The 26,556-nt window shown below is 46.1% G+C and overlaps 2 protein-coding genes across 12 annotated transcripts in view; one reads left to right on the top strand and one right to left on the bottom strand.

Moving 5' to 3' along the window:
• The window catches only part of SP110 (SP110 nuclear body protein), a 43,020-nt gene extending 31,803 nt beyond the window's left edge, over positions 1–11,217 (bottom strand). Inside the window, exons 1-3 of one of the 4 annotated variants that reach the window (XM_066279938.1) lie at positions 11,147–11,217; positions 4,157–4,304; positions 1,217–1,385 (exon numbers count right to left, since the gene is read on the bottom strand). In XM_066279938.1, coding sequence (XP_066136035.1) covers positions 1,217–1,385; positions 4,157–4,304; positions 11,147–11,193 — 364 coding nt within the window. In that variant the 5' untranslated portion in view covers positions 11,194–11,217. Of the gene's footprint in view, positions 1–1,216; positions 1,386–4,156; positions 4,305–7,174; positions 7,576–11,146 lie in introns of those variants that run through there. The other 3 variants (XM_066279937.1, XM_066279939.1, XM_066279940.1) reach the window with 3 other exon arrangements.
• LOC136337979 (nuclear body protein SP140-like protein) overlaps positions 7,451–26,556 on the top strand; it is an 85,717-nt gene continuing 66,611 nt past the window's right edge. The window contains exons 1-6 of one of the 8 annotated variants that reach the window (XM_066279935.1): positions 7,497–7,553; positions 8,180–8,308; positions 11,383–11,528; positions 20,027–20,204; positions 22,454–22,622; positions 26,154–26,237. In XM_066279935.1, coding sequence (XP_066136032.1) covers positions 11,470–11,528; positions 20,027–20,204; positions 22,454–22,622; positions 26,154–26,237 — 490 coding nt within the window. In that variant the 5' untranslated portion in view covers positions 7,497–7,553; positions 8,180–8,308; positions 11,383–11,469. The other 7 variants (XM_066279928.1, XM_066279930.1, XM_066279931.1 and 4 more) reach the window with 7 other exon arrangements.

Here is a 26,556-nt window from a genome sequence, read left to right as displayed (position 1 = left end):
CCAGAAAAAGAACAAATGACAGCTGTAGGTGGAGAGGGATGATTGAGCTGGCCCAGGTCAGGGGGCACATCGGTGTGCGGTCCCCCTGCTGTCAGACTTGTCTGGCACGGCCTTTGGGAATGCATTTGCTCTAGCACTGCCCCCCCATGCAGCCAGAAGCGTGAGCCCCCAGGCTGCCGTGCCCGCCTGGAGGGGGACTTTTCTCTTTAGATGCCCTGTTAGCTCCAGGATCATTTCTCCCATTGGGGAGGTGACTCTTGACGGTAACGGGTCAGAGAGCAGATGAGAGCTGTCAGCGGCGGGGACCTGCTGGTCCTTCCCCTGCCACTCTCAGATGCGTGGACCACGCGTCCTGGACAACGTGTTTGCCCTCAGATCTAACGTGGTTTCACCCCCTGCTCCCTTCTTTCTTTCCCAGCTCGACCACTGCTCTTCCATCCACTCGGCGCGTTCTCCCTCTAGGTGTGTGCCTCACGCTCCGCTCCTTTCTGCACCCCCTCTCCTGCCTCTGTGCCCACAGTCCCCTCTCGCCCTCGCCCGCAGCCTTGCTCCCTCCTCCAGCGCCACACTCCGCCTTCCAGGCAGCCTCCAGACCATGGTGATCAAAATCTCAGGCCCCGGTCCTAGGAGAGCCAAGGAGGACTTCCGGCTCTGCTCCAAACAGACAAGGAGCCTGGGGAAGTTATTCCGAGATTTAATCTGATGTGTTCCCCAAGGATAACTATGACTTCACAGGACTCGCTACATATGACATGAGATCTTAGAAAGTGCCTGGGATAATGTCTGTCATTTACCAAGCACTCCACAACAACAGCAACAACAACAACAACGGCAGATGCTTACTATTACCACCCTACTCATTACTCCTCTCTGTCTCTCCTTGTCCTTCTGTCTGAAAGGGTCCCCTGTCACATTGCATTTCCATCCCGTTATGCATTCCCAGAGATGCCCAGGATGCTAAACAATACAATTTCTCCCAAACTCATAGAGCAGGTCAGACAGAAACACTCGTGCCCTCTGGAAAGTCCTCTTAGAGAACCGGGGCTGCGGGCTGCTCCTGCTGTCACACCCGTGAGGGAACGTGGCCCGTCCCTGCCCAGAGAGAGAGTGGGCCGTCAGAGCCCACTTCCACGGGGCCAGAAAACAACCCTGGCTTGCAGCAGAGCAACTTTCCTCACGCTTCCACAGCCCCGGGGGCGCCCGGGAAGCCTCGTACCCTTTCTGAAGCTCTTGAAAATCTTCATCAGGTTGGGATATTCACGCAGGTTGATCTGGCTGAACAGCACCGACAGAAGGGACAGGCTCAACTGGTCCTCCAGCGTGCTGAGGATGTTGTAGACCACTTTCGAGATCGGGACCATGTTTCTGTAGGCTTCCAGAGACTCCTACAAGAAGAAATGGAACGAGGGACTCTCACACATGGCTATACAATTAAACGGAGGTTTATTCTACGTGTGTGGTTTTTTAAGTTGTAAGAATGCCATTTTGCTGTCTTTCTTTTTTAATTGATTTTAGCGAAAGAGGATGAGAGAGAGAGAGAGAGACAGACAGGGACATTGAGCCGTTCCTGTATGTGCCCTGGCCGGGGATCGAACTGGCAGCCACGGCTGCTTTAGGAACGATGCTCTAACCAACTGAGCTATCAGGCCAGGGCCCATTTTGCTGACTCTAAGAAGAAATTTAACACAAAAGGTAGAGTCAAATTCCCTGATGTAGAGAAATCACAGTTCCACATGTTTACTTTGGGAATGCCACATATATTTTGACAGTTAGCCATAGAAATGCATAATTTAGCCTTCTTTAAAATAAGTCTGTCTTGGGAACCTTATTTTAGGCATATTTGAGGGAAAAGAGAAATTTTAAGAAAGGAGAATGCAGTAAAAGGCTGTTATGGTGGATTAATTCTCCATGGCTCTGGGCAGGACACTTCAGCCATTGACCTAATAGCTGGTCATAGGGGCAACTCTGTTGATTTTCATTAATCTGTGTTCTCTTTTCTCTCTTGGACTTGAGCTGGCCTGAATGGGGTCCAGCCATGAGGAAATCACTCAAAGAATTCTTCTTGCTGAGAGGGCAAGTAAAACGAGAAACATGGCAGGAGAGAATTGTAACATGCTTATGGAGCATCTCCTTGGCTAGTTCTTGGGTACAAAGCAATGGAGAAGATTAAGATGGCGTTGCCCTTATCGGGGAGAGATCCCTGCCAGGCAAAGAAGGTGGGCATTCAGTAATAAACACAAATTAAATAAAGACCCAATTATTATTGAGAGAAGTTTTATTAAGGGAAATCATAGGTTTCTATGAGAAAGAATAATGTGGGAAGTCTTAATCAGATGAGTAGGTCAAGGAGGCCACTCTGAGCAGTGACCTCTGGGCTGAGTTCTAGAGAGGGTTTGGAGCCAGCCAGGCCAAGGCTGGGGGGCAGGTGGTTCTACCACGGCCAACAGTTCCCTGGGCTCAGGAAATGCTTTTAAAACCCTGAATTATATAAAAAGAGTGACATATTTATACACATAGTCATACCTCTCACTGGCTGCCTTTCTTCACATTGGAATGGACTATGGATGATATGGTCTTAGGAATTAGAATGGTGCCCTTAGTAGGTTAAATGGTGCCCCTCCCTCCAAAAACATGTCCACTTGAAACCTATAAATGTGATATATATATATATATATATATATTTTTTTTTTTTTGAAAAAAGGTCTTTGCTGATCTAATCAATTTAAAGATCTTAAGATGAGATCATTTTGGATTAGCGTGGTCCCTAAACCACAATGACAAGTGCCCTTAGAGGAGAGAGAGGGAGGAGACACACACACACAAACAAGGCGATGTAGAGACGGAAGCAGTTATTAGATAGTTCTGTATGTCAAGAACACCACAATGATGGCTGCTACCACCAGAAAAACCTGGGGACAGGTTTGCCCTCAGAGTCTCTAGAAGAAATCAATACTGCCAACGCCTTAATTTTGGACTTCTGGCTTCCATAACTGTGGGAGAATGCATTTTTTTCTTTTAAGTTATCTGGTTTGAGGTCATCCTAGGACAGGGGTTGGGAACCTTTTTGGCTGAGAGAGCCATGAATGTCACATATTTTAAAATGTAATTCTGTGAGAGCCATACAACGACCCGTGTATGTTACACATTATCCAATAAAAACTTGGTGTTGTCCTGGAGGACAGCTGTGATCGGCTCCAGCCACCCACAACCATGAACATGAGTGGTAGGAAATGAATGGATTGTAATACATGAGAATGTTTTTATATATATATATATATAATTTTTTTTTTTGTATTTTTGTATTTTTCTGAAGTTGGAAATGGGGAGGCAGTCATACAGACTCCTGCATGCGCCAGACCGGGATGCACCCAGCATGCCCACCAGGGGGCGATGCTCTGCCCATCTGGGGCGTTGCTCTGTCGCAACCAGAGCCAACCCAGTGCCTGAGACAGAGGCCATAGAGCCATCCTCAGCACCTGGGCTAACTTTGCTCCAATGGAGCCTTGGCTGCGGGAGGGGAAGAGAGAGACAGAGAGGAAAGAGAGGGGGAGGGGTGGAGAAGCAGATGGGCGCTTCTCCTGTGTGCCCTGGCCGGGAATCGAACCCGGGACTCCCGCACGCCAGGCTGACGCTCTACCACTGAGCTAACCGGCCAGGGCTGAATGTTTTACATTTTTAACATTATTACTTTTTTTTTTATTAAAGATTTGTCTGCGAGCCTGATGCAGCCATCAAAAGAGCCACATCTCAGCCTGACCTGTGGTGGCGCAGTGGATAAAGCATCGACCTGGAAACGCTGAGGTCGCTGGTTCGAAACACTGAGCTTGCCTGGTCAAGGCACATATGGGAGTTGATGCTTCCTGCTCCTCCTCTCTCTCTCTCTCTCTCTCTCTCCTCTCTAAAATGAATAAATAAAATAATAATGCTAGAACATTTAAAAAAAATTAAAAAAAAAAAAAAAGGGTCACATCTGGCTCGTGAGCTATAGGTTCCCGACCCCTGTCCTAGGACATCCTCTTTTCCCTGATAATGAACATTTGGTTCTGGGCCTTCTAATCTCTAGAAGCCCTGAGGGGCTTGTGATTCATGACCTGAATAACGGGGTTTTCTTAGTGAGGGCGGGGCAGCCCCCGGGAAAGCACTCAGCCTCACTCACCGCGTACATCCTCTCGGTGATGAAGGTTTTGTCTCGGAGGCCCTCAAAGAAGGGAAATGGTTTGGATATGGCATAAGAGAACTCCAGCTTCTGGGACTTGAAGTGATTGTAAAGGGTCGTTTTCAAATTCGGGGCCATGGTGAACATCCTATGGAAGGGGCACATGAGAAAAAGAGAAGCAAAGACATTGTGGAGGTTGGCAAGTGGCCCTTGATGTGCAGCGGGCACTCTGGTACTGCGGGCCTCCCAGTGTGGTAGACTGCCTGCAAGTGGCAAAAAGCCTTTGTAGATTCGAGGCTTAGCAAAAGGCTAAGTTCTCTCCTCCTCCCACCTTCATATTGGCTATGTAGCTGAGTATTTGCACTCATCCCATAGCCCCACTTCACTTGCTTGCTTAAGTTGCTGGAAGCAATTTACATGTCCTTTCTCTCACCCTTTGTTCAGACCTTGGTTGATTTCATTTATGCACAGTGGAGGGATTCCTGTTTTTGCCTCAGATGTGTGACTTTGTATCAAAGACCTCCTTATTTGCATATGGCTAGATAATAAAGCAAACTGGGGCTATGGGGCTTTCCGATATTGCCATCAGCATTGAAGAGGCCTCCCAATCCCATCCTCTTTTCTCAGTGAGTCTATTTTCTTAATTCCCTACAGTTCTCCTTCAGGACCCAGAATTACTAGCTGCACTGGTCCGCGGCATCCCAGGGCCATCTGCACAGCCATGTCTGCCTCAAAGGCTCATGGGTACAAGAAGCAGTGACAACGCTCAGCAACAGTCGAAGCTAAAAGTGACCAACAACATGACCCTGAAATCCCAAGGGAGCTGCTGGGGCAACATCAGGCAGGTATCAAAAATAGCTCATGTTAAAAAAAAAAATAGCTCATGTTTATTGAGTGCTTCTGGTACCAGACTCTGGTTCTAAGGGTTTCTCATGCGGTGACTTATTTGATCTTCACAAAGCCCTCGTGAGATGGTTACTATGATCACACCTATCTTTATTGTCAAGGACACTGTGACACAGAGAGGTTTATTAACCTGTCCTAAGTTGTCTAACCTGGAAGTGGTACAGGTGAAGATGTCCCAACCTCCTGGCTCGCAGCCAGCAGTCCTACAGTCTGAGCTGGGCTAAGACTTCCTGACCGTGGCTTACGGCACACCCTAGCAATGCTTGTGTTAAAGGGGCTGCCCCCAAACGGGCCGGAAGACGGAAGCCTGAGACTGCTTAGAAACCTGAATTAACCACCTACCATCCTCAACAGACAGGCAGAAATAAAGACACAAAGACTATAAAGACATGCTTACTTGAGGCGACTTCACTGATTTATGCATCAATTTCGTATCTCAGAACAGACAGGTGCTTTTTCCCCCATGCCCACGCCACATTTATAAAATTCACCATGTATATAGGTCAGGAGAAAATATTAATAAGTTTCCTAGGCAGAAAATTTATAGATGACATTCTTGATACATTGTCAAGAAAAGGGAGGCATTAACAAAACAGTCCATCACCTGGAGCTACTTCAAAAACAAAACAAACACATATCCCATTTCTCCAGCTTCATTTTACCTCACAGAGAAAATGGAACTGTAATGAATGACGATTTGTAGGGATTCAACCCCGGCAGCTGATTGGGCACCCCGTCTTCTTCTTTCCTCATTCTCAAATCCTTTAAGTTTGACAGTAAAAAATATATACATATATATATATATTTTATATATATATAAAATAGCAAAATCCAGAACAGTACTGGAAGACAAGAAAGAATGCCATAGGAGGTCTGTAATCGTGAAGAAGTCCTGGAAGAGGGAGAACAGGTGTGAGAGACATCTACCATCCACAACACGCAGACGGAAGGGCACTGCCCGGAGCCCGGAGCCCAGAGCCGGAGAGAATCAGAATGAGTACACACCCAGAAGAGGAAGGGTCCCTGGGGTTAGGGTGAGGATGACTAATTATGCGACCGCCTTCAGAACAGATCATATATCTGTTTCCTCATTCTTGAAAAAAAAATACTTTTTTTTGCTTATTTTTTAATCACAATTGATATTTAATACTGTATTAGTTTTAGGTGTGCAGCACAGTGGTTAGACATTTATATAACTTACGAAGTGATCCCTCAGACAGATAGATGGTTCCTCATTCCTTGTCTGCTGTGAATAACCGGGATGGAGCACAGAGAGGTTAAGTAACCTGCCCGAGGTTATTCAGCGGCAAAAGAGAGCTCACTTCACCAAAGCCCATTTTTCACTAGTGCCTGATACCAAGTCTCATATACAAGTGTTCGGATTTCTATTATGTAAAGGAGTCTTAAACATGAAAAAGACAAAGGAAGAGGAAAAAAAAAAACTTTGAAAGAAGAAGCAAAAGCAAACATTCTTGTAAAAAAAAACCCCACAAAAGCAAAAAGTCAAATGTGCAATAAAACATGGTAACTTACTAGTGGTTCTGAACAGTGCAAACGAAGACAGTTTAACAACACGTTTGCCCCTCAAGTCAGCCAGGGCAGAAAACAAGGGCAATAGCCACAGACTGTCCTGGAGAAAAGGCAAGCAGCCAGACGTTCTGGAGCCCAACTTAATAATCACTGTCAAATACCCCAAAATATGTGTTCTCTTGCATCCCAAATTCCCCTTCTAGGAATTTATTTTGGGGAAATAATTATGAATATGCTTAATGAGAAAATATAAAAAGTTTACAGAACACTACGGAGGAAGTGAAACGTACTCCCCAATTTTCTCTTTTTTGCCAGCTTCCCAACTACTTCTGGCCACTTGCAGGGTGGACAGTGAGCGAGTGGCTAGTTCGGGCAGAGGGCAGAATCACAGAGTGTGGATGAGGGGGCTGGAGGGCAAACCTTGTTCCACCCACATCAGGCTAGAATTTAGGGGGGGGGGGAGGCTGAGCTGTGTGTGTGCTTCCCATCCCCCCACCTATCTCTGTCCCCCTGTTCGGTGGTCTCCTCTCCAATCCCCCACAGTCCCCCTCCCCCAGGTCTTTCTGTTAAACACAATTTTACCAAGAGAGAGCCTCACAGCGTAAACAGATGGGTTCCACCCTGCAGCCGCTGCCAGGAAATTAATCACAAAAGTCCCGATCGCCCGAAACGAATCAAACAGCGAAGTCAAGAAGAGCTCACGCTAAATGCGGGGTTTTCTACCTGCTCCTTCGCGTCCCGGGCGCAGGGGCCGGCCAGAGGTGGCTCCGGGAGGATTGGGAGCAACGCGGGGAGGAACCGGAGGCAGGAAGAAGGCTGGCTTCCGCCCACGCAGGGAGGGCCTGGCCTCCCAGGAAAGAAAAGTGAAAGTATTTTGAGCAGATCGTACGGGAAGCCGAAGGCTGTGCCTGCAACCTGGCCCCACCTCTGGAAACTTGTGAGATTGCTGTGGCATCTGGGGGTTGGTGCTGGTGCTCCCCCATCCGGACCAGGCCTGGAGGGGGTACAGAGGGGAGAGACCTGGGGGCCCAGCCCCGGAGTCCACGGGGCTCTGAGAAGCCATGTCTCTGCCTTCCCCACCACCTCTCTTTCCTCTGACCTGCCCTGCTAGACTTTCTGGAGCGATGAGAATGTTCTACAAACTGGATTGTGGTGAGGGTGATGGTGACATATCTGAATACATTTACTAGACACCATCCAAGTTTTTAAAAAACAAACAAGAAATTAAAGGGGCAGTGAGGCAGCTCAGAAATGCCTACAGTTTGTCGGGATGCAAACTGAAGTTAGGCAGAGGCAGGCAGACCACCAGGCGGGAGAGAGGCTGGGAGCCTGGGAGAGTGTGGGACCCCAGGCTAGGATACAGATTCCTCCACCACCGCCAGGTGTCCTTTGCAGCCCTCTCCTCTGCAGCCCCAGCCGATCTGCTGCTTCCTATCACTACAGATTCCTTTTGTCTGTATTAAAGTTTTACACCAGTGAAAATATACAGTATGTGCTTTCATGATGTATAGCTTCCTTTGCTCATTGTAATGCTTTTGGGATTCATTACAGTTGCTGCAAAGAGAGTAATTTATTCCTCTTCAGCAGGTGTACCAGCCACCTCTTTTGTATTCTGTCTGATCCTGGTGACGTCAGAGATACAGCCAATCAGCGTGATGGTCTGTGGGATGTCCAGGTGATCCAGACATCTTTGAACTATATTATGACAAAAGGCAGGTGAGTTCATGTTACCCAAGACAAATCTGTAAATGAATACTCTTATCTGTCACGTGAGAATGAAAACTGTTTCTGATTCTCTTTTCTAATCAGAATATATAGAAAGAACGCATTTGCCAAGTCAATGGCCGCACATGCTGTATACATGAGGCCGGCAGGGTGACCTGGGCTGGCGACCTTACTGCCTCGACTGCCCGCTTTCTTATCCCAGTTCTCCAGCCTCCCCAGACATCCATGAGCTCCCAAATACACTCCCAAGAAATTGATTTTTTGTTGAATTAGCCAGTCTATTTGGTTACTTGTACCCTAAAACCCCAACTGATTAAAAAATTGGTACCAGAGAGTGAATCGTAGGCAACAGATCGTCACAGAAATGTGCTCAATCTTGGATTGATTATCTGACCTAATTGGACATAAAAGGAGTGAATATCCTATGAGTGTTCCCAGGTGGGAGCTGCTAGTCTTTGGCAAGCAGGGGGCACGGCAGCAAATAAACTTATAGCACTGCGCTGGGGTCAGGACTCTGGAATTCACTCTCTGACTCCAAGCCTCAGATATCGGCACACTTCACACAATGCGGAGAAATCTTTCAGGTGGAAAGAAAGCATCGACATGCCTTCAGAGATTATCCTGCCGTTGGCCTAGTTCTGGGTGGGAGAGCAGAGGACGAGGGCAGGCTGGGATTTTCTCACCCCGTGGGTGCCGTGGAAGGAAAAGAAGACAGCTCTACACTTGTGTTAGAAACCAAGGACCAACTGATACTCTTGGTCCAGGAATCCTTTATCCCAGAGAGATAGATTCACTAGTGAATGTAGAGTAAAACAAGACCATGAAAAACGGAACCTAAAATTCCAGCTCATTATTATCTAGGCCAGTGGTCGGCAAACTCATCAGTCAACAGAGCCAAATATCAACGGTACCACGATTGACATTTCTTTTGAGAGCCAATTTTTTTTAAACTTAAACTATATAGGTAGGTACATTATCATTAACTTAATTAGGGTACGCCTAAGCTGGCCTTGGAGCCACACTCAAAGGGCCAAAGAACCGCGTGTGACTCGCAAGCCACGGTTCCCCGACCGCTGATAAGCGAATGCTCTATATTGCCGAGGATGGCTTTCTCATAAACTTGGGAGGGATATCCCTTCAATCTCAGTCTCACTGCCAGCCAACGTAAGCTCACCAAAGACCTTGTGCTTACAAGCAAAAGAAACTGGCACATACATATCACTGCTCAGCTCAGTGGTGGCCTGGGTCCACCTGCTGCCTAGAGCAAAGGGAGAGGAGATAAAAGGCCATCGAAGTGGCTGGTATAGTCTCTGCCAAGCTTTGTCTGGGCCCCTGTGGCTCATAAAGGTAAGAACGGAGGACAGTGGTGCCTAACAGAGGCTCAACTTACCTGTTCTTCTGCCCTACAAAGTGGGGAGATAGAGAGGGAGGGAGGGAGGGAAGTAGGGAGAGAGGAAAAGAGAGAGGGACTGAAAGAGAGAGAGAGAGGCCCTGGCCGGTTGGCTCAGCGGTAGAGCATCGGCCTGGCGTGCAGGGGACCCGGTTCGATTCCCGGCCAGGGCACATAGGAGAAGCGCCCATTTGCTTCTTCACCCCCCCCCCCCCTTTTTCCTCTCTGTCTCTCTCTTCCCCTCCCGCAGCCAAGGCTCCATTGGAGCAAAGATGGCCCGGGCGCTGGGGATGGCTCCTTGGCCTCTGTCCCAGGCGCTAGAGTGGCTCTGGTCGCGACAGAGCGACGCCCCGGAGGGGCAGAGCATCGCCCCTGGTGGGCGTGCCGGGTGGATCCCGGTCGGGCGCATGCGGGAGTCTGTCTGACTGTCTCTCCCCGTTTCCAGCTTCAGAAAAAGAAATAAGAGAGAGAGAGAGAGAGAGAGCTGTGTGTGCAGCATCTGCTAGGCACACAACCCTCCACTGCCCTGGAATCTTTGCCAGGGAAGAGAAAAAGCAAAAGCTGGCAGAGGGGCAAAAATCCCTGCCTTCTATGTTTTGCAAACATAGTTATGCAGAATTTTGAGCACATCCATAATGAACCGGAAGAAGTGGGATTGAGTGGAACATACTTTGGAGAAATGTTGCTTTGCCGGTCCTTTGGCTCATTGTTGTGACTGAGGCCCTGGGTTCTGCAGGTGGCCTGCTTCCCGGTCACCTCTGCCTGTCACCTGTTGTCCTGCCTAGATTTTTATCTTCTGGTTTGGTGTATTTATTTTCTTTGCACATCACTCCTATTTTCTTCCCCAACTTGATGCTGATATAGTGTGTTTTTATAAATGGCTTCACATCCTTTACAGACTGAGGGCTGGCTAAAAGTGAAAAAACCATGTACCGACATAAATATAATGCACTGGTTAGTGAGGGATCGCCTTGTCGGTTAAGGCCCACATCATCGGAGTTCTAAGCCTCCCAGCCAATGAGAAGCGTGCCGCTGTCCTCAAGATGTAGGTGCCTAGGTGGAGCTCAGTTTTCCCTTCGTAACCGTGGCTGTGTTTGGAAAGTGCCCACGTATTCAGGAAAGCTCAGAATCCCACGTCGAGCTTCTCTGCCCAAACTTCCCTCCGATGTCAGGAGTTGGGAAGCGTTCTCTCTTCACTCTGGCTGCTTCCCAGAAATTTGAAGAACATCTTTTCCACGTTACAATGCTGAGCATTCAGGCTGTCCCCAGCCCTGTGTCTGAACATGACATCTACCTTGTTCAGTCCCAGACTTGCCACCGTGCCCGGCCAGCCCATGGGCCTGAGAGAGGATCTGAAAAGTTTTTCGTTCCCCTTTCTTCCTCCCCCCACCTCGGCGAGGTGATGTTCGCTTTACCCCCATACAACGGTACCCCCTCACCTCCAAACAGCGTGGATTCCTCTGAGTTCGTTAGCCTTCCCCGCCATCTTTCCTGTGTGTGAAAGTGTGGCCCCTGGCTTCCACCCAGATCTGGTCATGCTCCTCCCTCTGCTCCTCACCCCCAGGGGGGGGGGGCTGAGAAATGCCTTGGACGTTCGGGGGGGGGGGGAGGGACAGACACAGCACAGTGATCAGCCATTTCAGTTTTCTTTCCCCTTCCGGGGGCCACCCTGAAGGACCTTTCGGCAGGCAGCCACTCCGGTGCTCCCTGGGAAGGCGGAGAGGCAGGGGAAGGCTGACTGAGGGTGACCCAGGCCAGCTCCATGGCCCAGCATGTCCAGCAGGAGAAGATGGCCGGAAGAGGCAGTGATCTCAACTACAGGTTAGTCCTGTCCTTCATCTGCGATAAGGTCGGCATCTCCCCTGGTTATTTCTGTCGACCCAGCCTCATCCACCGGTGCACAAGAGAATGAGGTTACAAAGAAATACGTGGTGAGCACTTCAGGTGTTTAAAATCAAAGTGGGAAAGTTTAAGGTGACATGACTCACACGACTGGATTTCCTTGCAACAGCCATACAGCTGGGCCTAGCGGCAGAGCTCAATGCTTCCCCCACGCCTGAGCCCCTCTCGCTTCCCCCACGCCTCCTCTCCCCCCAGTCAAAGACAACTCGGTCCAGAAAAGGGCTTCTTCAGAAATAGTAACATCCACATCAAGTGCCTGGCGATTGTCAAGCTTTTCCCAGTTTCCAGGTAGTTGGGCACCAGTGTTATTCAGAGCCCGAGAGTCGACTCAATGCCTCTGTACACTTGATAGGAGGAAGTAAGAACAGATGGGCCCGACAGGGACTAACACAGTCAGGAGTGTTGCTCTCAGGGGAGAGGGGCTGCGTGGGCTGGGATGTAATACTCTTCTGGTTAGAGAAGGATGCAAATTGTCTTTTATGTATTTATTTATTCATTTTAGAGAGGAGATAGAGAATGAGAGAGAGAGAGAAAGGGGGGAGGAGCTGGAAACATCAACTCTCAAATGTGCCTTGACCAGGCAAGTGCAGGGTTTTGAACCGGCGACCTCAGCGTTCCAGGTCGACGCTTTATCCACTGCGCCACCACAGGTCAGGCTCAAACGGTCTTTTAAAATGCAAGATAACTCCATCAATATATTCTTGTTGGTAAAAATGAAAATGATGTATAATTGTATGGAAACTCCTCTAACCCTAGAATCTGAGCTGGGACTATTTCCGCACTGGCTGGACTCCAAGGAGGGTTACCAGCAGCGGCACAATGTGGTGGGTCCTCAGCACCCAGCGCCGTCTCTCCGGGGGGCAGAAGGCAGGCCCTGACCACCACTCCTCTTTGTACTTCTTAATCCCATCACCTTGTTCACCTCCCTCCACCCCCTTCCATCTGGCAACTGTCCGAATGTCCTCTGGATCTATGAGTCTGTTTCTGTTCTGCTTGTTCACTTATTATGCTTTTTAGATTCAGTTGTTGATAGCTATGTTTTATTTTTCATATTTTTGATCGTTTGTCTTCTTCTTAAAGAAGACCCTTTAACATTCCATATAATACTGGTTTAGTGGTGGTGAACCCCTCAGCTTTTTCTTATCTGGGAAGCTCTTTCTATGTCCTTCGATTATGAAGGGTAGCTTTGCTGGGTAATCTTGGTTGGAGGTCCTTGCCTTTCATCACTTTGAATATTTCTTGCCACTCCTTCTGGTCTGCAAAGTTTCTGTTGAGAAATCAGCTGACAGTCTTATAGGAGCTCCCTTGTTGGTAACCAGCTGCTTTTCTTATGTTGCTTTTAAGATTCTCTCTTTGTCTTGAACCTTTTGCATTTTAGTTATAAGGTGTCTTGGTGTGGGCCTCTTTGGGTTCATCTTGTTTGGGACTCTCTGTGCTTCCTGGACTTGTATGTTCATTTCCTTCACCAAGTTAGGGAAGTTTTCTATCATTATTTTTTCAAATAGGTTTTCAGTTTCTTGCTCACTTTCTTCTTCTTCAGGCACCCCCCGTGATGCAGATGTTGGTACGCTTGATATTGTCCTAGAGGCTCCGTACACTATCCTCATTTTTTTGGATTCTTTTTCTTTTTGCTGTTCTGATTGGGTGCTTTTTGCTTTCTTATATTCCAAATTGCTGTTTTGACTCTCAGCTTTATCTATTCTACTGTTGATGGCCCATAAATTTTCATTTCAGCCTGACCAGGGGGTGGCACAGTGGATAGAGCATCGGACTGGGATGCGGAGGGCCCAGGTTTGAGACCCCAAGGTCGCCAGCTTGAGCGCGGGCTCATCTGACTTGAGCAAAAGCTCACCAGCTTGGACCCAAGGTCACTGGCTCAAGCAAGGGGTTACTCAGTCTGCTGAAGGCCCACGGTCAAGGCACATATGAGAAAGCAATCAATGAACAACTAAGGTGTTGCAACGAAAAACTGATAATTGATGCTTCTCATCTCTCTCTGTCCCTGTCTGTTCCTCTCTTTCTGTAAAAAAAAAATAAAAAAATTCATTTCAGTTAGTGTGTCCTTTGTTTCTGATTGGGTTTTATTTTTTATGGTTTCCATATTCTTTTCTACGCTGTTGAAGTTCTAAGTTCATTTACTCTTCCCTAGGTTCATTGAGTATCCTTATAACCATTGTTTTTGAACTCTTCATCTAGTAGATAGCTTGTGTCCCTTTTGTTTAGTTCTTTTTGCTGGATTTTTGTTCTGTTCCTTCATTTAGGATGTGTTTCTTTGTCTCCTCCTTGGTAGAGTGGCCTAATTTAGGTGTCCTGTAGGGTCAAATGACCCAGCCTCCTGGTTCACCCAAGCTGGGCACTCCAGGTATGCCCCCCCACCTCCCACTACTATGTGGGCTGTGTACAAATGCCTGTTGTAGTTGAGGTTTTATTGCTGCTGGCAGATAAATGGAAGAGATTTAGCCTCCAGGTCAATTTGTTGCCAGGACTTGCTGCAAGTGTTGTGGAGCGTCAGCTGTGCAGGGGTCACCCCACGGAGCAGGACTTACTTCAGCAGGGCTCTGGTGCCTGCTAAGTCTCCCCCTTGAGTGTGTCACTTGTGAAGGTGGTTGGGAGGTGCTTTGAGGTGGTCTGAAGCTATCCACTGGTGCACTGGCTCTAGGACCTCACAGGAGTTGCAGCCCAAGATCAGTCAGTGCCTGTGTTCTGCCCAGGGCTACCTGGCATAGCTATAAAGCAGTCTGCAAATGGCTGCTCCTTGTGCTGGGCTTGGAGGTGCCCAGGAGAGGCCAAGCTGTGAACCAAAGCTGGCTGCCACTAGTGCCAGGCCTGGAGCCACTTCCTGAGAGGTAGAGGGCACTCTGAGGCCAAGTGCTGCTTGTTTAGAGAGATTTTAGCAAAGTCTGAAGCATGAGCCAAGGTAGGCCGTTCATATGGAAAAACCACTGGCAACAGTTTGGGTGGGGCCACGAGTTAGGTGGGGTGGAGTCTTGGAGTCCCCAGGGTGGGGCGAAGAGCATTAGCCAGGCCGATGGAGATTGAGGTATGGAGCCCGCTTGCTGGCTCTGTGGAGTGGGTCACAGACAAGGTACCATGGCCTCTGCCAGCACTTTGGTCTGGTAGGAAGCTGCTCCACCAGCTCTCACCTGATTAATTCAAGGACAAATACTGGATATGTTCTTGTGTGTTTAAGACCAAGAATTATTCATAAATATGATATAGTTTGCTAACATCCTGTATATAAATTTTACAATAATACTTTAGGAGTTAAGGATAGGATGCAAAGTGCTTTTTAATCACTACAAAATATTTGTCTATTCGTCGTCTTAAACTTTACTTTGAAATACAAATATTGTGAATTTTGCTTTCTGTCTTTTTGCCTTTGTCTAAGGTAACTTGCTTATCTTCTTAAGTTTAATATTTTTAATGTCACTTTATTTAGTTGCATCTTTTATAGTCAGATTCTGTTTTGACCATTTATACCCTAAGATGATAATTTAATCTATTTTAAATGACATATCTTTTTGCTTATGACTTTTTTGCACTTTTTATATCATATGCCTCTTTGTTTTCTCTGGTTAAAAATAACAGAGTACACCCTGGCCAGAGAGCTCAGTTGGTTAGAACACCGTCCCGATACGCAAGGTTGCCGGTTTGATCCCTGGTCAGGGCACATATAGAAACAGCTTGATGTTTCTCTTTCACTTCTCTTTTTGAAATTAACAAAAAAAAAATTTTTTTTTAAATAAGTGTATATTTTCCTTACTTTATTTTTCTGGTAAGATTTATAGTCTGATTCTAGCTCTATTTGTTACTCTTATGTTTTCTAATTAATTTCTCTAATTGATAGCATCAAATGTCATTTGAGTTTATTATCTTTGAAATAACTCATTTAGCTGAGTTCTTTAATTGCCCTACTCAGTTTAAAACTTTTACTATAACCCAGATGTTTTACATTTAAATGATTATTAATAACTTTACTGTTATGTTCTCTTTTTATAGCAGTGTTCTCAAATTTTTTGGATTCAGGATTCCAGTATATACTCCATATCACTGAAAGCTCCAAAGAGCCAGCTTTTGTTCATGTGGGTTATATCTATTGATATTTACCACATAGGAATTAAAAATTTGAACTTTTTTTTTCTTTTTTAGTGAGAGAGAGAGAGAGACAGAGAGACAGACAGAGACAGACAGACAGGAAGGGAGACAGATGAGAAGCATCAATTCTTCATTGTGGCACCTTAGTTGTTAATCGATTGCTTTCTCCTGTGATCCCACACTCAAGCCGGAGGAGAAGGCAATCAATACATGCCTCTACCGGATGGCTCCAGCCAAGCCAGTGACCCCTTGCTCAAACCAGCAACCCTTGGGGATCATAGACATGCCAGCGACCATGGGGGCATGTCTATGATCCCATGCTCAAGCCGGATGAGCCCACGCTCAAGCTGATGAGCCCGTGCTCAAGCTGGCAATCTTGGGGTTTTGACCTGGGTCCTCAGCATCCCAGACTGACACTTTATTCACTGCACCACTGCCTGGCCAGGCAAGAACTTGGAACATGTAAACATATTTCTTTATTCATTTATAAAAGAATGATGACCTCCTTACCTGCTAACATAAATGACATAGTTTATGAAAAATCACTATGTTTTTCAAAATAAAATAAGTTTTTATTAAGGAGTTAGTAATGCTTCACACTTTTGCAAATCTCTTTAATAGCTGGGTCAATAGAAGACAGGTAGATTTTGCTGTCCGTTTCTGCATTCAGTCTGTTGTGATACCGCATAGACCCTGTGTTCTCTGGAAAATCCGACCATACGTTTGTCAGAGGATGAGAGACAAGAAGGGCAAATACACTGCTCACAAAAATCGGAATATTTTATTACTTCATATTCATTTTGAAATACCCCTAATTTTTGTGAGCAGTAATAGATCTTAGCACTGCTATGAAACAGATTTTACTTTGCTGACACCTGAAAGGGTCTTGCACAATCCCGGGGGACTGTCAGCGTGAGAACATCCAAGCCTATACAAAAATTTTATAAGCACCTGTTAGAGTTTATTTGAGCCAAAGTGAGAACATGCCCAGAAATAAGCTCTCAATGAATTGAGAAACTGCTCCAAAGAATGGCAGTTTTGCGGTTTTATTTTTGTACATTTGGAATCAAAGGGGAGATGACATGACATCCATTGGTGATAGATTCAGGAGGCACGAAAAGCCAGGTGGAAAATCCCTATGATTGGATAAAAAGTAAAACTGGGGACATATACTTCTTTCACATTGGTGGATACAAGTTAATTAACATTAACGTTTACAGTGAATAAGGATGGCATTCAGGTGGTAGGATCATTTGGTCTCTTGAGGGTAGTAATGCCTCTGAAGGGTCTGGAGAAAGGATTACTCCGGCTCATCAAAGGTGTGTTACTCTAGATCAGGCGTGGCCAACAGTTCTTGCCCCCGGGGCCAGATTAGAAAGAAAACTTTTTTCACGGGCCAGAGGAAATACTAAAATTAAAAAATGTTAAATACAAAAACGATTTGTTTAAGTAAACAAAATTTTATTATGTAATTTGTTTATGAATAAATGTAAGTAATTTAGTACAACAAATTAACCAAAAAACTAAGGTGACGTGTTGAGGTGCTTTGCATCGCCTATTATTTTTTTAATATCTGGCTCTATCTTGTAGTAGCTATTCTTAACACAGCCTCCAAATGTAAATCATTCATTCTTGATCTTGTTGTACTTTTATTTAGATTCATTAAAGAAAAAGTTTGTTCACAAATATAAGTTTAGCTGAAGATTACTAAATATTCCTTAGCGAGTTTTTTTTTTAATTTATTTTTTATTTATTTATTCATTTTAGAGAGGAGAGGGAGAGAGAGAGAGAGAGAGAGGAAAGACAGAGAGAGAGAAGGGGGAGGAGCTGGAAGCATCAACTCCCATATGTGCCTTGACCAGGCAAGCCCAGGGTTTCGAACCGGCGACCTCAGCATTTCCAGGTCGACGCTTTATCCACTGCGCCACCACAGGTCAGGCTCCTTAGCGAGTTTTTTTAAATTTCCATATTTTCCATTATTCAATTGCTTATAAAAATTGCACAGACGAGTACAAAAGTTGTAAATCTTTATAATGATTTTTTAAAAAAAATAAAGAAGTATCATGAATCCATTCGGCCAATTATTGGAAGTTAACCCTAGATTAATCACAGGCAGAATTCTTTTCTGCGTATCACTATCTTCTTAAATATCTCGCTTTCCAATAATCAAAGACGCTTCCGCTTCTGAGTAGCTGAGATTTTAACTTTCATTGTGTACAATGGTTAGATATCGTAGTTTATGTATAACGATTTAAAAGTACCACTTATTTCATTTCCACAGTGCGTCGTGCGGAGAATATTAAAAATTTAATCGCGGGCTGCATTAACTCATTAAGAGCCAGCTTTTGTTCATGTGGGTTATATCTATTGATATTTACCACATAGGAATTAAAAATTTGAACTTTTTTTAAAATTTATTTTATTTTTTTATTTTTTTATTTAGTGAGAGAGAGAGAGAGAGAGAGGGACAGACAGATAGGAAGGGAGAGAGATGAGAAGCATCAATTCTTCATTGTGGCACCTTAGTTGTTAATTGATTGCTTTCTCCTGTGATCCCACATTCAAACCGGATGAGAAAGCAATCAATATGTGCCGGATGTTGGCCATGCCTGCCCTGGATACACAGAAACAAGGGACTAGGCTTGCTTAAGGCAGAGATAAACAATTTTAGTGAAGAAGTTGTATATCTCGAGAGTGACCCCCACCATGACCTGCCCACCTAGGAGTCTTCACTCAGATCCCTCTGTGAGGTTTTCCACAGAACCCCCCTTCTATTTTATATTTGCCCATGGCTTTTTATTTTTTAGTTCTTGCAACCTTTCTTGTTTTATATCTGTATTAGTCACAATTTCACAAAGAAACAGAACACGAAAGAGAGGGAGAAAGAAATATTTTTGAAATAAGTATTTCAAAGAGGTGGACTCACATGAAATGGAAGTTGGCAAATCCAAAACCTGCAGCGTGTCTCAGTGGGCTGGAGACCACGTAGCCGATGGTGCATTTCCCGTCCGAAAGCCGTTCGCTGGAGAATTTCTTCTGATTCGGGGAAGCTGGTCTTTTGGTTCTATTCATGCTTTCAAGTGATTGGATGAGCCCACCCCACATGATGGAGGACAAACTTCTTTCTCAGTGTTTACCAGTTTGAATGTTAATCTTATCCCAAAGCACCATCCTAGTTGACACATAAAATTAACCATCACAATGTATCAATTCCAGGGAAACTTTTAACATTTAAAAATTCAGTGTTTTTCCTAGAGGGTTCGAGTGACAGTCCTTTTACAATAGTTTTGATTAGAACAGGATGAACTCTTTGTGTACAAGTCTTTCTTAAGTTCTGTGTTTTCTTCTATGACACATTATTATTCTTTTTTTTTTTCTTCCTGAAATTAGAAGCGGGAAGGCAGAGAGACAGACTCCTGCATGCGCTCTGACCAGGATCCACCCAGCAAACCCCTTACTGGGTGATACTCTGACCATCTGGGGCTGTTACTCCATTGTTTGGCAACTGAGCTATTGTAACACCTGAGCCGAAGCCATGGAGCCATCCTCAGCACCCAGGGCCAACTTGCTCCAACTGAGCTATGGCTGTGGGAGGCAAAAAGAGAGATAGAGAAAGAAGGGAGAATTGAGAGGCAGAGGGGTAGAGAAGCAGATGGTGCTTTTCCTGTGTGCCCTGACCAGGAATTGAACCCTGGTCTTCCAGACTCCAGGCTGATGCTCTACCACTGAGCCAACTGGCCAAGGACAATTATTCTTTTTTTTAATTTTTTTTTAATTTTTTTTAATTTTTTTATTTTTTTCATTTTTCTGAAGCTGGAAACAGGGAGAGACAGTCAGACAGACTCCTGCATGCGCCCGACCAGGATCCACCCGGCATGCCCACCAGGGGCGGTGCTCTGCCCCCCAGGGGGCGATGCTCTGCCCATCCTGGGTGTCGCCATATTGCGACCAGAGCCACTCTAGCGCCCGAGGCAGAGGCCACAGAGCCATGCCCAGCGCCCGGGCCATCTTTGCTCCAATGGAGCCTTGGCTGCGGGAGGGGAAGAGAGAGACAGAGAGGAAAGCGCGGCGGAGGGGTGGAGAAGCAAATGGGCGCTTCTCCTGTGTGCTCTGGCCGGGAATCGAACCCGGGTCCTCCGCACGCTAGAAGGACAATTATTCTTTAAGTAAATAAGTTTCACTTATTCTGGTTCTCTCCACAAGCACCTATTTTACCTGTGTTGGCTCTCCATTGACTATCTTTTATGTCTAAAATCTTCCAGCCACCACAAGCTTCTTAAAAACCCAATGTCTATTTTTACATTTGTGCCTTTTTTTCTCAGGATATTCATTAGGGACCAGAACCCAGAGAACCAGAGTCCAGAGGAGCAGTTTTTCTATGACTTCATTTTCAGACTCTTCAAGGAAAACAAGGTGGAGATTGCCAGTGCAATAACGAAGCCGTTTCCTTTTCTAATGGGTCTCCGAGACCGTGACTTCATCCCTGAGGAGATGTATGAAGTAAGTGTTTATCAGTCCTCCTGATAAACAGCCCCTCACTGTACTATTGTGAACTTCAGGATGCAGTGGACGGGCTGAGGGCCCCCTGGAACTGTGGACTGTCACCGTCCTATACTTCAGGAGGTGACGGGAGAAGCAGCGTCACAGAAAGGATCCTTCTTCTGCAGTAAATATTGGTGGAGGGGCGTGGAGGCGGCGATGTGGCAGGATTGGAAACGGGGTGCTCCGTCGGTGCAGAGCATCTTAGGCAGAGGTGGGATTCAGCTGGTTTGCACCATTTCAGCAGAACCGACACCTCACTTTTTGTTGAGTTCGGTGAAGCGGTGGTTAAAATGGCACTTGTCATCAGGGTTCTCTCTAAGGCGGGCGCCTGGGCAGCCGCCCAATGTGGAAATCATAAATTGCCATTCCTTACCTCAGGGGTCCCCAAACTTTTTACACAGGGGGCCAGTTCACTGTCCCTCAGACCGTTGGAGGGCCGGACTATAAAAAAAAACAACTATGAACAAATCCCTATGCACACTGCACATATCTTATTTTAAAGTAAAAAAACAAAACAGGAACAAATACAATATTTAAAATAAAGAACAAATAAATTTAAATCAACAAACTGACCAGTATTTCAATGGGAATTATGGGCCTGCTTTTGGCTAATGAGATGGTCAATGTCCACCAATGAAAGAGGTGCCCCTTCCGGAAATGCAGTGAGGGCTGGATAAATGGCCTTAGGGGGCCGCATGCAGCCCCTGGGCCATAGTTTGGGGACCCCTGCTTTACCCTTTTGTAACATTTATCTGTGCAACAGCGTATTCTCAGCACCCTTAGTAATGTTCATTCTGTTTATGGGTGAAAAAAAATTTGACAGAACTCTGCCTTGTAATATTTATTTATTCATTTCATAGAACTCATTATACCTTTGATGAAATACTACATTTTAATCCTCTCACGTTTGTTACTTCAGTAAACAAACATATAAATTAAAGAGAAAAAGTGCCAAACAACCAGGGGGTGACAAGCTGTCATTGGAAATATCTTAAATAACCGTTTTTATTGTTTTTTCTCAGGTGTTATTTAATATTTTTTCATTACTATTTTAAAACTTATAACATAATCTAGTTTTTAAAAATTTTTTTAAATTTTTTACAGAGACAGAGAGAGAGAGTCAGAGAGAAGGATAGACAGGGACAGACAGACAGGAACGGAGAGATGAGAAGCATCAATCATTAGTTTTTCGTTGCGCATTGCGACACCTTAGTTGTTCATTGATTGCTTTCTCATATGTGCCTTGACTACGGGCCTTCAGCAGACCGAGTAACCCCTTGCTTGAGCCAGCGACCTTGGGTCCAAGCTGGTGAGCTTTGTTCAAACTAGATGAGTCTGCACTCAAGCTGGCGACCTCGGGGTTTCGAACCTGGGTTCTCGGCATCCCAGTCCAACGCTCTATCCACTGCGCCACTGCCTGGTCAGACACATAATCTAGTTTTGTGTACCTCTTTTATTGTTCTTATTTAAATATTAAATGCATGAAATAATAGACTACCTTTCAGTATATCTTTTTTTATACTTAAAACAGTCATTAGGGCAGAGAACCTTGTAGTTAAATTATCTGAATCCCACCACTGGTTGTGACTGTCTGGTTTCCTGTAGACCCCTGGCCAAGCCAGGCCTGGGTGGAGGGCAGTGGACTATTGTCTAGTCACCAAAATGGCCTCTCATTACCCGTCAGGCCACTCCTGAAGCATCCTGGCCAAACTCTTCAAGTCCCCACACAGTATTCAACTTGAACTCACTTTATTCATTAAAAAGATTTTTTGAACCCAGTTTTATTCTTTAGAGCAGCTCTTTCTTTTTTTTTTTTTTTTTTTTTTAAATATTTTTTATTTATTCATTTTAGAGAGGAGAGAGAGAGAGACAGACAGACAGAAAGGAGCAGGAAGCATCAACTCCCATATGTGCCTTGACCAGGCAAGCCCAGGGTTTTGAACCGGCGACCTCAGTGTTTCCAGGTCGACACTTTATCCACTGCGCCACCACAGGTCAGGCAGAGCAGCTCTTTCAAGTGTACACCGATGTCAGAGAGTCCGATTCACAAAATCAGTCTACTTTTCTGGTAGAGAATATTTAAGGAGTCATCTGAATACATGTAACATTCTAAGATTTTATAGAAGAACACATGGTTTATTTACCATCTGAATATTCTGTAACTCGTAAATGCACATCTACTAAATTGTCCATTTAATATTTTTAAGCATTTTCAAGAAGCTTGTAGAAATCTGGTCCCCATGGAGACAGTGGCCTATAATGTTCTCAGTGAACTGGAGAAGACATTTGACACGACCGTTCTGAATACATTGTTCAGCAAGGTCAACCTGAAGGCCTATCCGGATCTACTTGAGGTTTGCAGAAGCTTCCAAAATGGTAACTATAGCTTTCAAGGGCATTTGGTGATTAAATTAAAGAAATAATTCCTTTCACTGAGTTATTTATTTATTCACTGTTATTTGACAGTTATTTTGAGTGACTGCTACGAAGCAGGCATGAGATAAATACAGTGTGAAAGGAAACACACATAACCCGTGTCCTTATGGAGCTGACACAAGAGGGGGTGTCAGAGGTTCACCAAGCAACCCCACGAGTGATTGCTCGGCCAGGACCTGAATTTGGTGCTAAGAACCATAGTAGTTGAGTCTTTACTCTTTTGGGAGGAAGACATAAGTTATGTTCTTTTGTATGAAAGACGAAAACCCTGTCCAATATTTGCAGAAATCTTCAAAAATGAAAAGATTTCCTTTGTATTAGAAAATTGGTTACTAAGTGTGGTCTGTGCTTCTCCAGACAAAGAGTGGAGAAGTCACAAGAGACGGTCAGCACACACCCACACCGTAGGGCGGGGCAGCATGTGAGAGCTGCGAATGCAGAAAAACTCAGGAGGAGTGTGTGGCTGAAGAAGTCGAGTGTCAGAGAGTGCTAGGAAGCTGCTGGAAAGAGAGACATTGGAAGGAACTCTTTTCTTTTTTTTTTTTTTTTTCATTTTATTTATTGATTTGAGAGAGAGAGAGAGGGAGGCAGAGCAGGGAGCATCAACTTGTAATTGCTTCCTTCTTGTGTGTGCCCTTACCCAGGCAAACCCAGGGTTTCGAACCGGCGACCTCTGCATTCCAAGTCCATTCTTTATCTACTGCGTCACCACAGGGTCAGGCTGGAAGGAACTTTTGAGGTCCAACACTCTGTGCCAAGGAATTTAGAGTTCATTATTTGGGACATAAAGAAGTAATAAAGATTTTTTTAAACAGAGGAAAAGCAAAAGAAGTCAGTATAAAGAATGGGACATGTTGATTTGTGAAAACCATGATCGTGATTATAATAAGAGCCATCTCATTTCCATACTGTGATATATTTAAGTCAGAAAAAGGAACAAAGAAATCAAATACTTTGTCACAAATGTCAAGGATGTCCCTAGGGGATAGGTACAAATGAGTGGCCGTTGACTGTCTACACAGCTTAGGGCTCTAATTCTCTCCATGGACAGTGGAGCACCCCTCCCCCAGCCCCAGCCCCCACAGCACACGTCTAAGTTTCTGGGCCTCCTGGCAGGATGATCTACCCCTTAGGCTCACTGCTACTGCCTGCCCGATGCAGCTGCCCCCTTGCCCCCAGGAAAGGTTGCTGCTGGTACCTCCCAGACCCTGTTGTCCATGGGAGCTGTGGGTCACTGGCCCAAAGCCCAAGCTTTTCGAAGGGTGACATGCAGGTGTGGAGAAGAACCTCTCACCTCCTTTTTTTATATGCTTGTGCTTGGGGTTCCCCTCCTGTTTTCTAGACCACTGATTCACACAGAGTGCACACAGCGTGCCCTCCTTCAGACTTTGCCAGGACGTGAGGTCAGCATGTGCTCGATACGGCAGATGCATCTGGTGTCCCAGTGGGTCCTTTCCACCGTCCCCACCTCACTAGTGCCCTGACCCCTCTGTGGGATTTCTACCCAGAATGTCTGCTCCAGCCATCTATCTTTCTAGGCCAGCATCTTTCTGTATTTCTTGGCTGTTTTTCTCATGTCTTGGGAGTCTTGTGTTTTTATGTTTTCTGAGTCACCCTGACATGCAGCTCTGAAGTGGTGAGCTCTGGTTTCCTGAACCTGTTACCACTTGCGGGGTCACTGGTACAGCTGTGATATATTCGTTTCCTGTTTGCCCCTCTCAGAAAGTATTCATTTTTGTGCGGTAGAAAAAGTGTCTTTCCTTTGTTTCCACCCATTCCACCCTGGGGAAGTGCTAGTTTCTTTTTAGTTTTGTATCTTTTTGTAAACAGATCATCTTCCCTGACCCAAGGTCTCCTCCCTCCCTGCCTCCCTCCCTCCTCCCCTCCTTCCCTCCTTTCATTCCTTTCTTCCTTTTTCCTTCCTTCTAAATTCTTTTTTTTTTTCATTTTTTCATTTTTCTGAAGCTGGAAACGGGGAGAGACAGTCAGACAGACTCCCGCATGCGCCCGACTGGGATCCACCCGGCACGCCCACCAGGGGCGACGCTCTGCCCACCAGGGGGCGATGCTCTGCCCATCCTGGGCGTCGCCATATTGCGACCAGAGCCACTCTAGCGCCTGAGGCAGAGGCCACAGAGCCATCCCCAGCGCCCGGGCCATCTCTGCTCCAATGGAGCCTTGGCTGCGGGAGGGGAAGAGAGAGACAGAGAGGAAAGCGCGGCGGAGGGGTGGAGAAGCAAATGGGCGCTTCTCCTATGTGCCCTGGCCGGGAATCGAACCCGGGTCCTCCGCACGCTAGGCCGACGCTCTACCGCTGAGCCAACCGGCCAGGGCCCTTCCTTCTAAATTCTTAAGGAAAGATGTTGGGGGCCTTGGCTGGTGGCTCAGCTGATAAAGTGTCGGCCCGGCATGTGGATGTCCAGGGTTTGATTCCCGGTCAGAGCACACAGGAGAAGCGCCCATCTTCTTCTCTCCCCCTCCCTCTCCCTCTCCTCTCCCTCTTCCCCTCCTGCAACCAGTGGCTCAGTTGGTTTGAGTGTGGCCCCGAGGGCTGCCTGGTCTGAGCACATAATCCTCAGGTGCTAAGAGAGAGAGAGAGAGAGAGAGAAAGATAGATATGTTGGGACTTCCTTTTTTTAATTTAATGTAGGTTTGTTTCTCTATAAACATTACCTTTCTCTTGAAGAAATCTCTGTGCTTTTTCTCTTATTTCCCTGCATGGAGAATTTACAAAACACATTTTATATGTATTACTTATTCTAAATTAGCTTTCACTTTTCTCTGACCATTTGAAGAGATTTTTTTTTTTTTTTTTTCATTTTTCTGAAGCTGGAAACAGGGAGAGACAGTCAGACAGACTCCCGCATGCGCCCGACCGGGATCCACCCGGCACGCCCACCAGGGGGTGACGCTCTGCCCACCAGGGGGCGATGCTCTGCCCATCCTGGGTGTCGCCATGTTGCGACCAGAGCCACTCTAGCGCCTGAGGCAGAGGCCACAGAGCCATCCCCAGCGCCCGGGCCATCTTTGCTCCAGTGGAGCCTTGGCTGCGGGAGGGGAAGAGAGAGACAGAGAGGAAAGCACGGCGGAGGGGTGGAGAAGCAAATGGGCGCTTCTCCTGTGTGCCCTGGCCGGGAATCGAACCCGGGTCCTCCGCATGCTAGGCCGACGCTCTACCGCTGAGCCAACCGGCCAGGGCCCATTTGAAGAGATTTACACATGATACACAACTTGTCCACTGTCCATCATGTTGAAACTGAACGGTGCATCTCTGTGTGGAACAGCTGTAGGAGTCTAGGAACAACGTCAAGTCATAGGTCATGTGAAACCCACAAAAGCCTAGGATTCCCTGAGGACTTGAAGGTTCCCTCTAATTAGTGGAGTCCAGAATGTACCTGTGTGTGTAATTCTGGGATGCAGCCCCTGGTCACAGCCTGCGACCTCTAATTGCCTTTTCCTTCCTGTTTTCAGTGATTCACGAGAACTTCCACTGCCCAGTTACTGATGATGAGGAGACAAAGGAGATACTCAACTTCCAAAAAAACCATGAGCAAGGTAATTATGACTTGATAGGAGACCACAGATCAGGGGACTGAGCACCTGAGTGCAGAATACAGCCCGGGTAAGGGAGGAGAAGGAGACAGGAAGCCAGAGCAGTGGTGTGTTGTCTGGGCTCCCAATTAACCAGCCCGTTGTGGAATCCAAGAATATCTTCAGACACATGTAACAACTGAGAAGTTGGAACATATACCCAAGAGTGAAGATCTTTTTTTTTTTTTTTTTGTATTTTTCTGAAGTTGGAAATGGGGAGGCAGTCAGACAGACTCCCGCATGCACCCGACATGCCCACCAGGAGGCAATGCTCTGCCCATCT

The sequence above is a fragment of the Saccopteryx bilineata genome, chromosome 5, assembly GCF_036850765.1.
Source record: "Saccopteryx bilineata isolate mSacBil1 chromosome 5, mSacBil1_pri_phased_curated, whole genome shotgun sequence".
NCBI lineage: Eukaryota > Metazoa > Chordata > Mammalia > Chiroptera > Emballonuridae > Saccopteryx > Saccopteryx bilineata.
The sequence above is the reverse complement of the archived record's forward strand: the minus strand, read 5'-3'. Positions and strand labels throughout refer to the sequence as shown.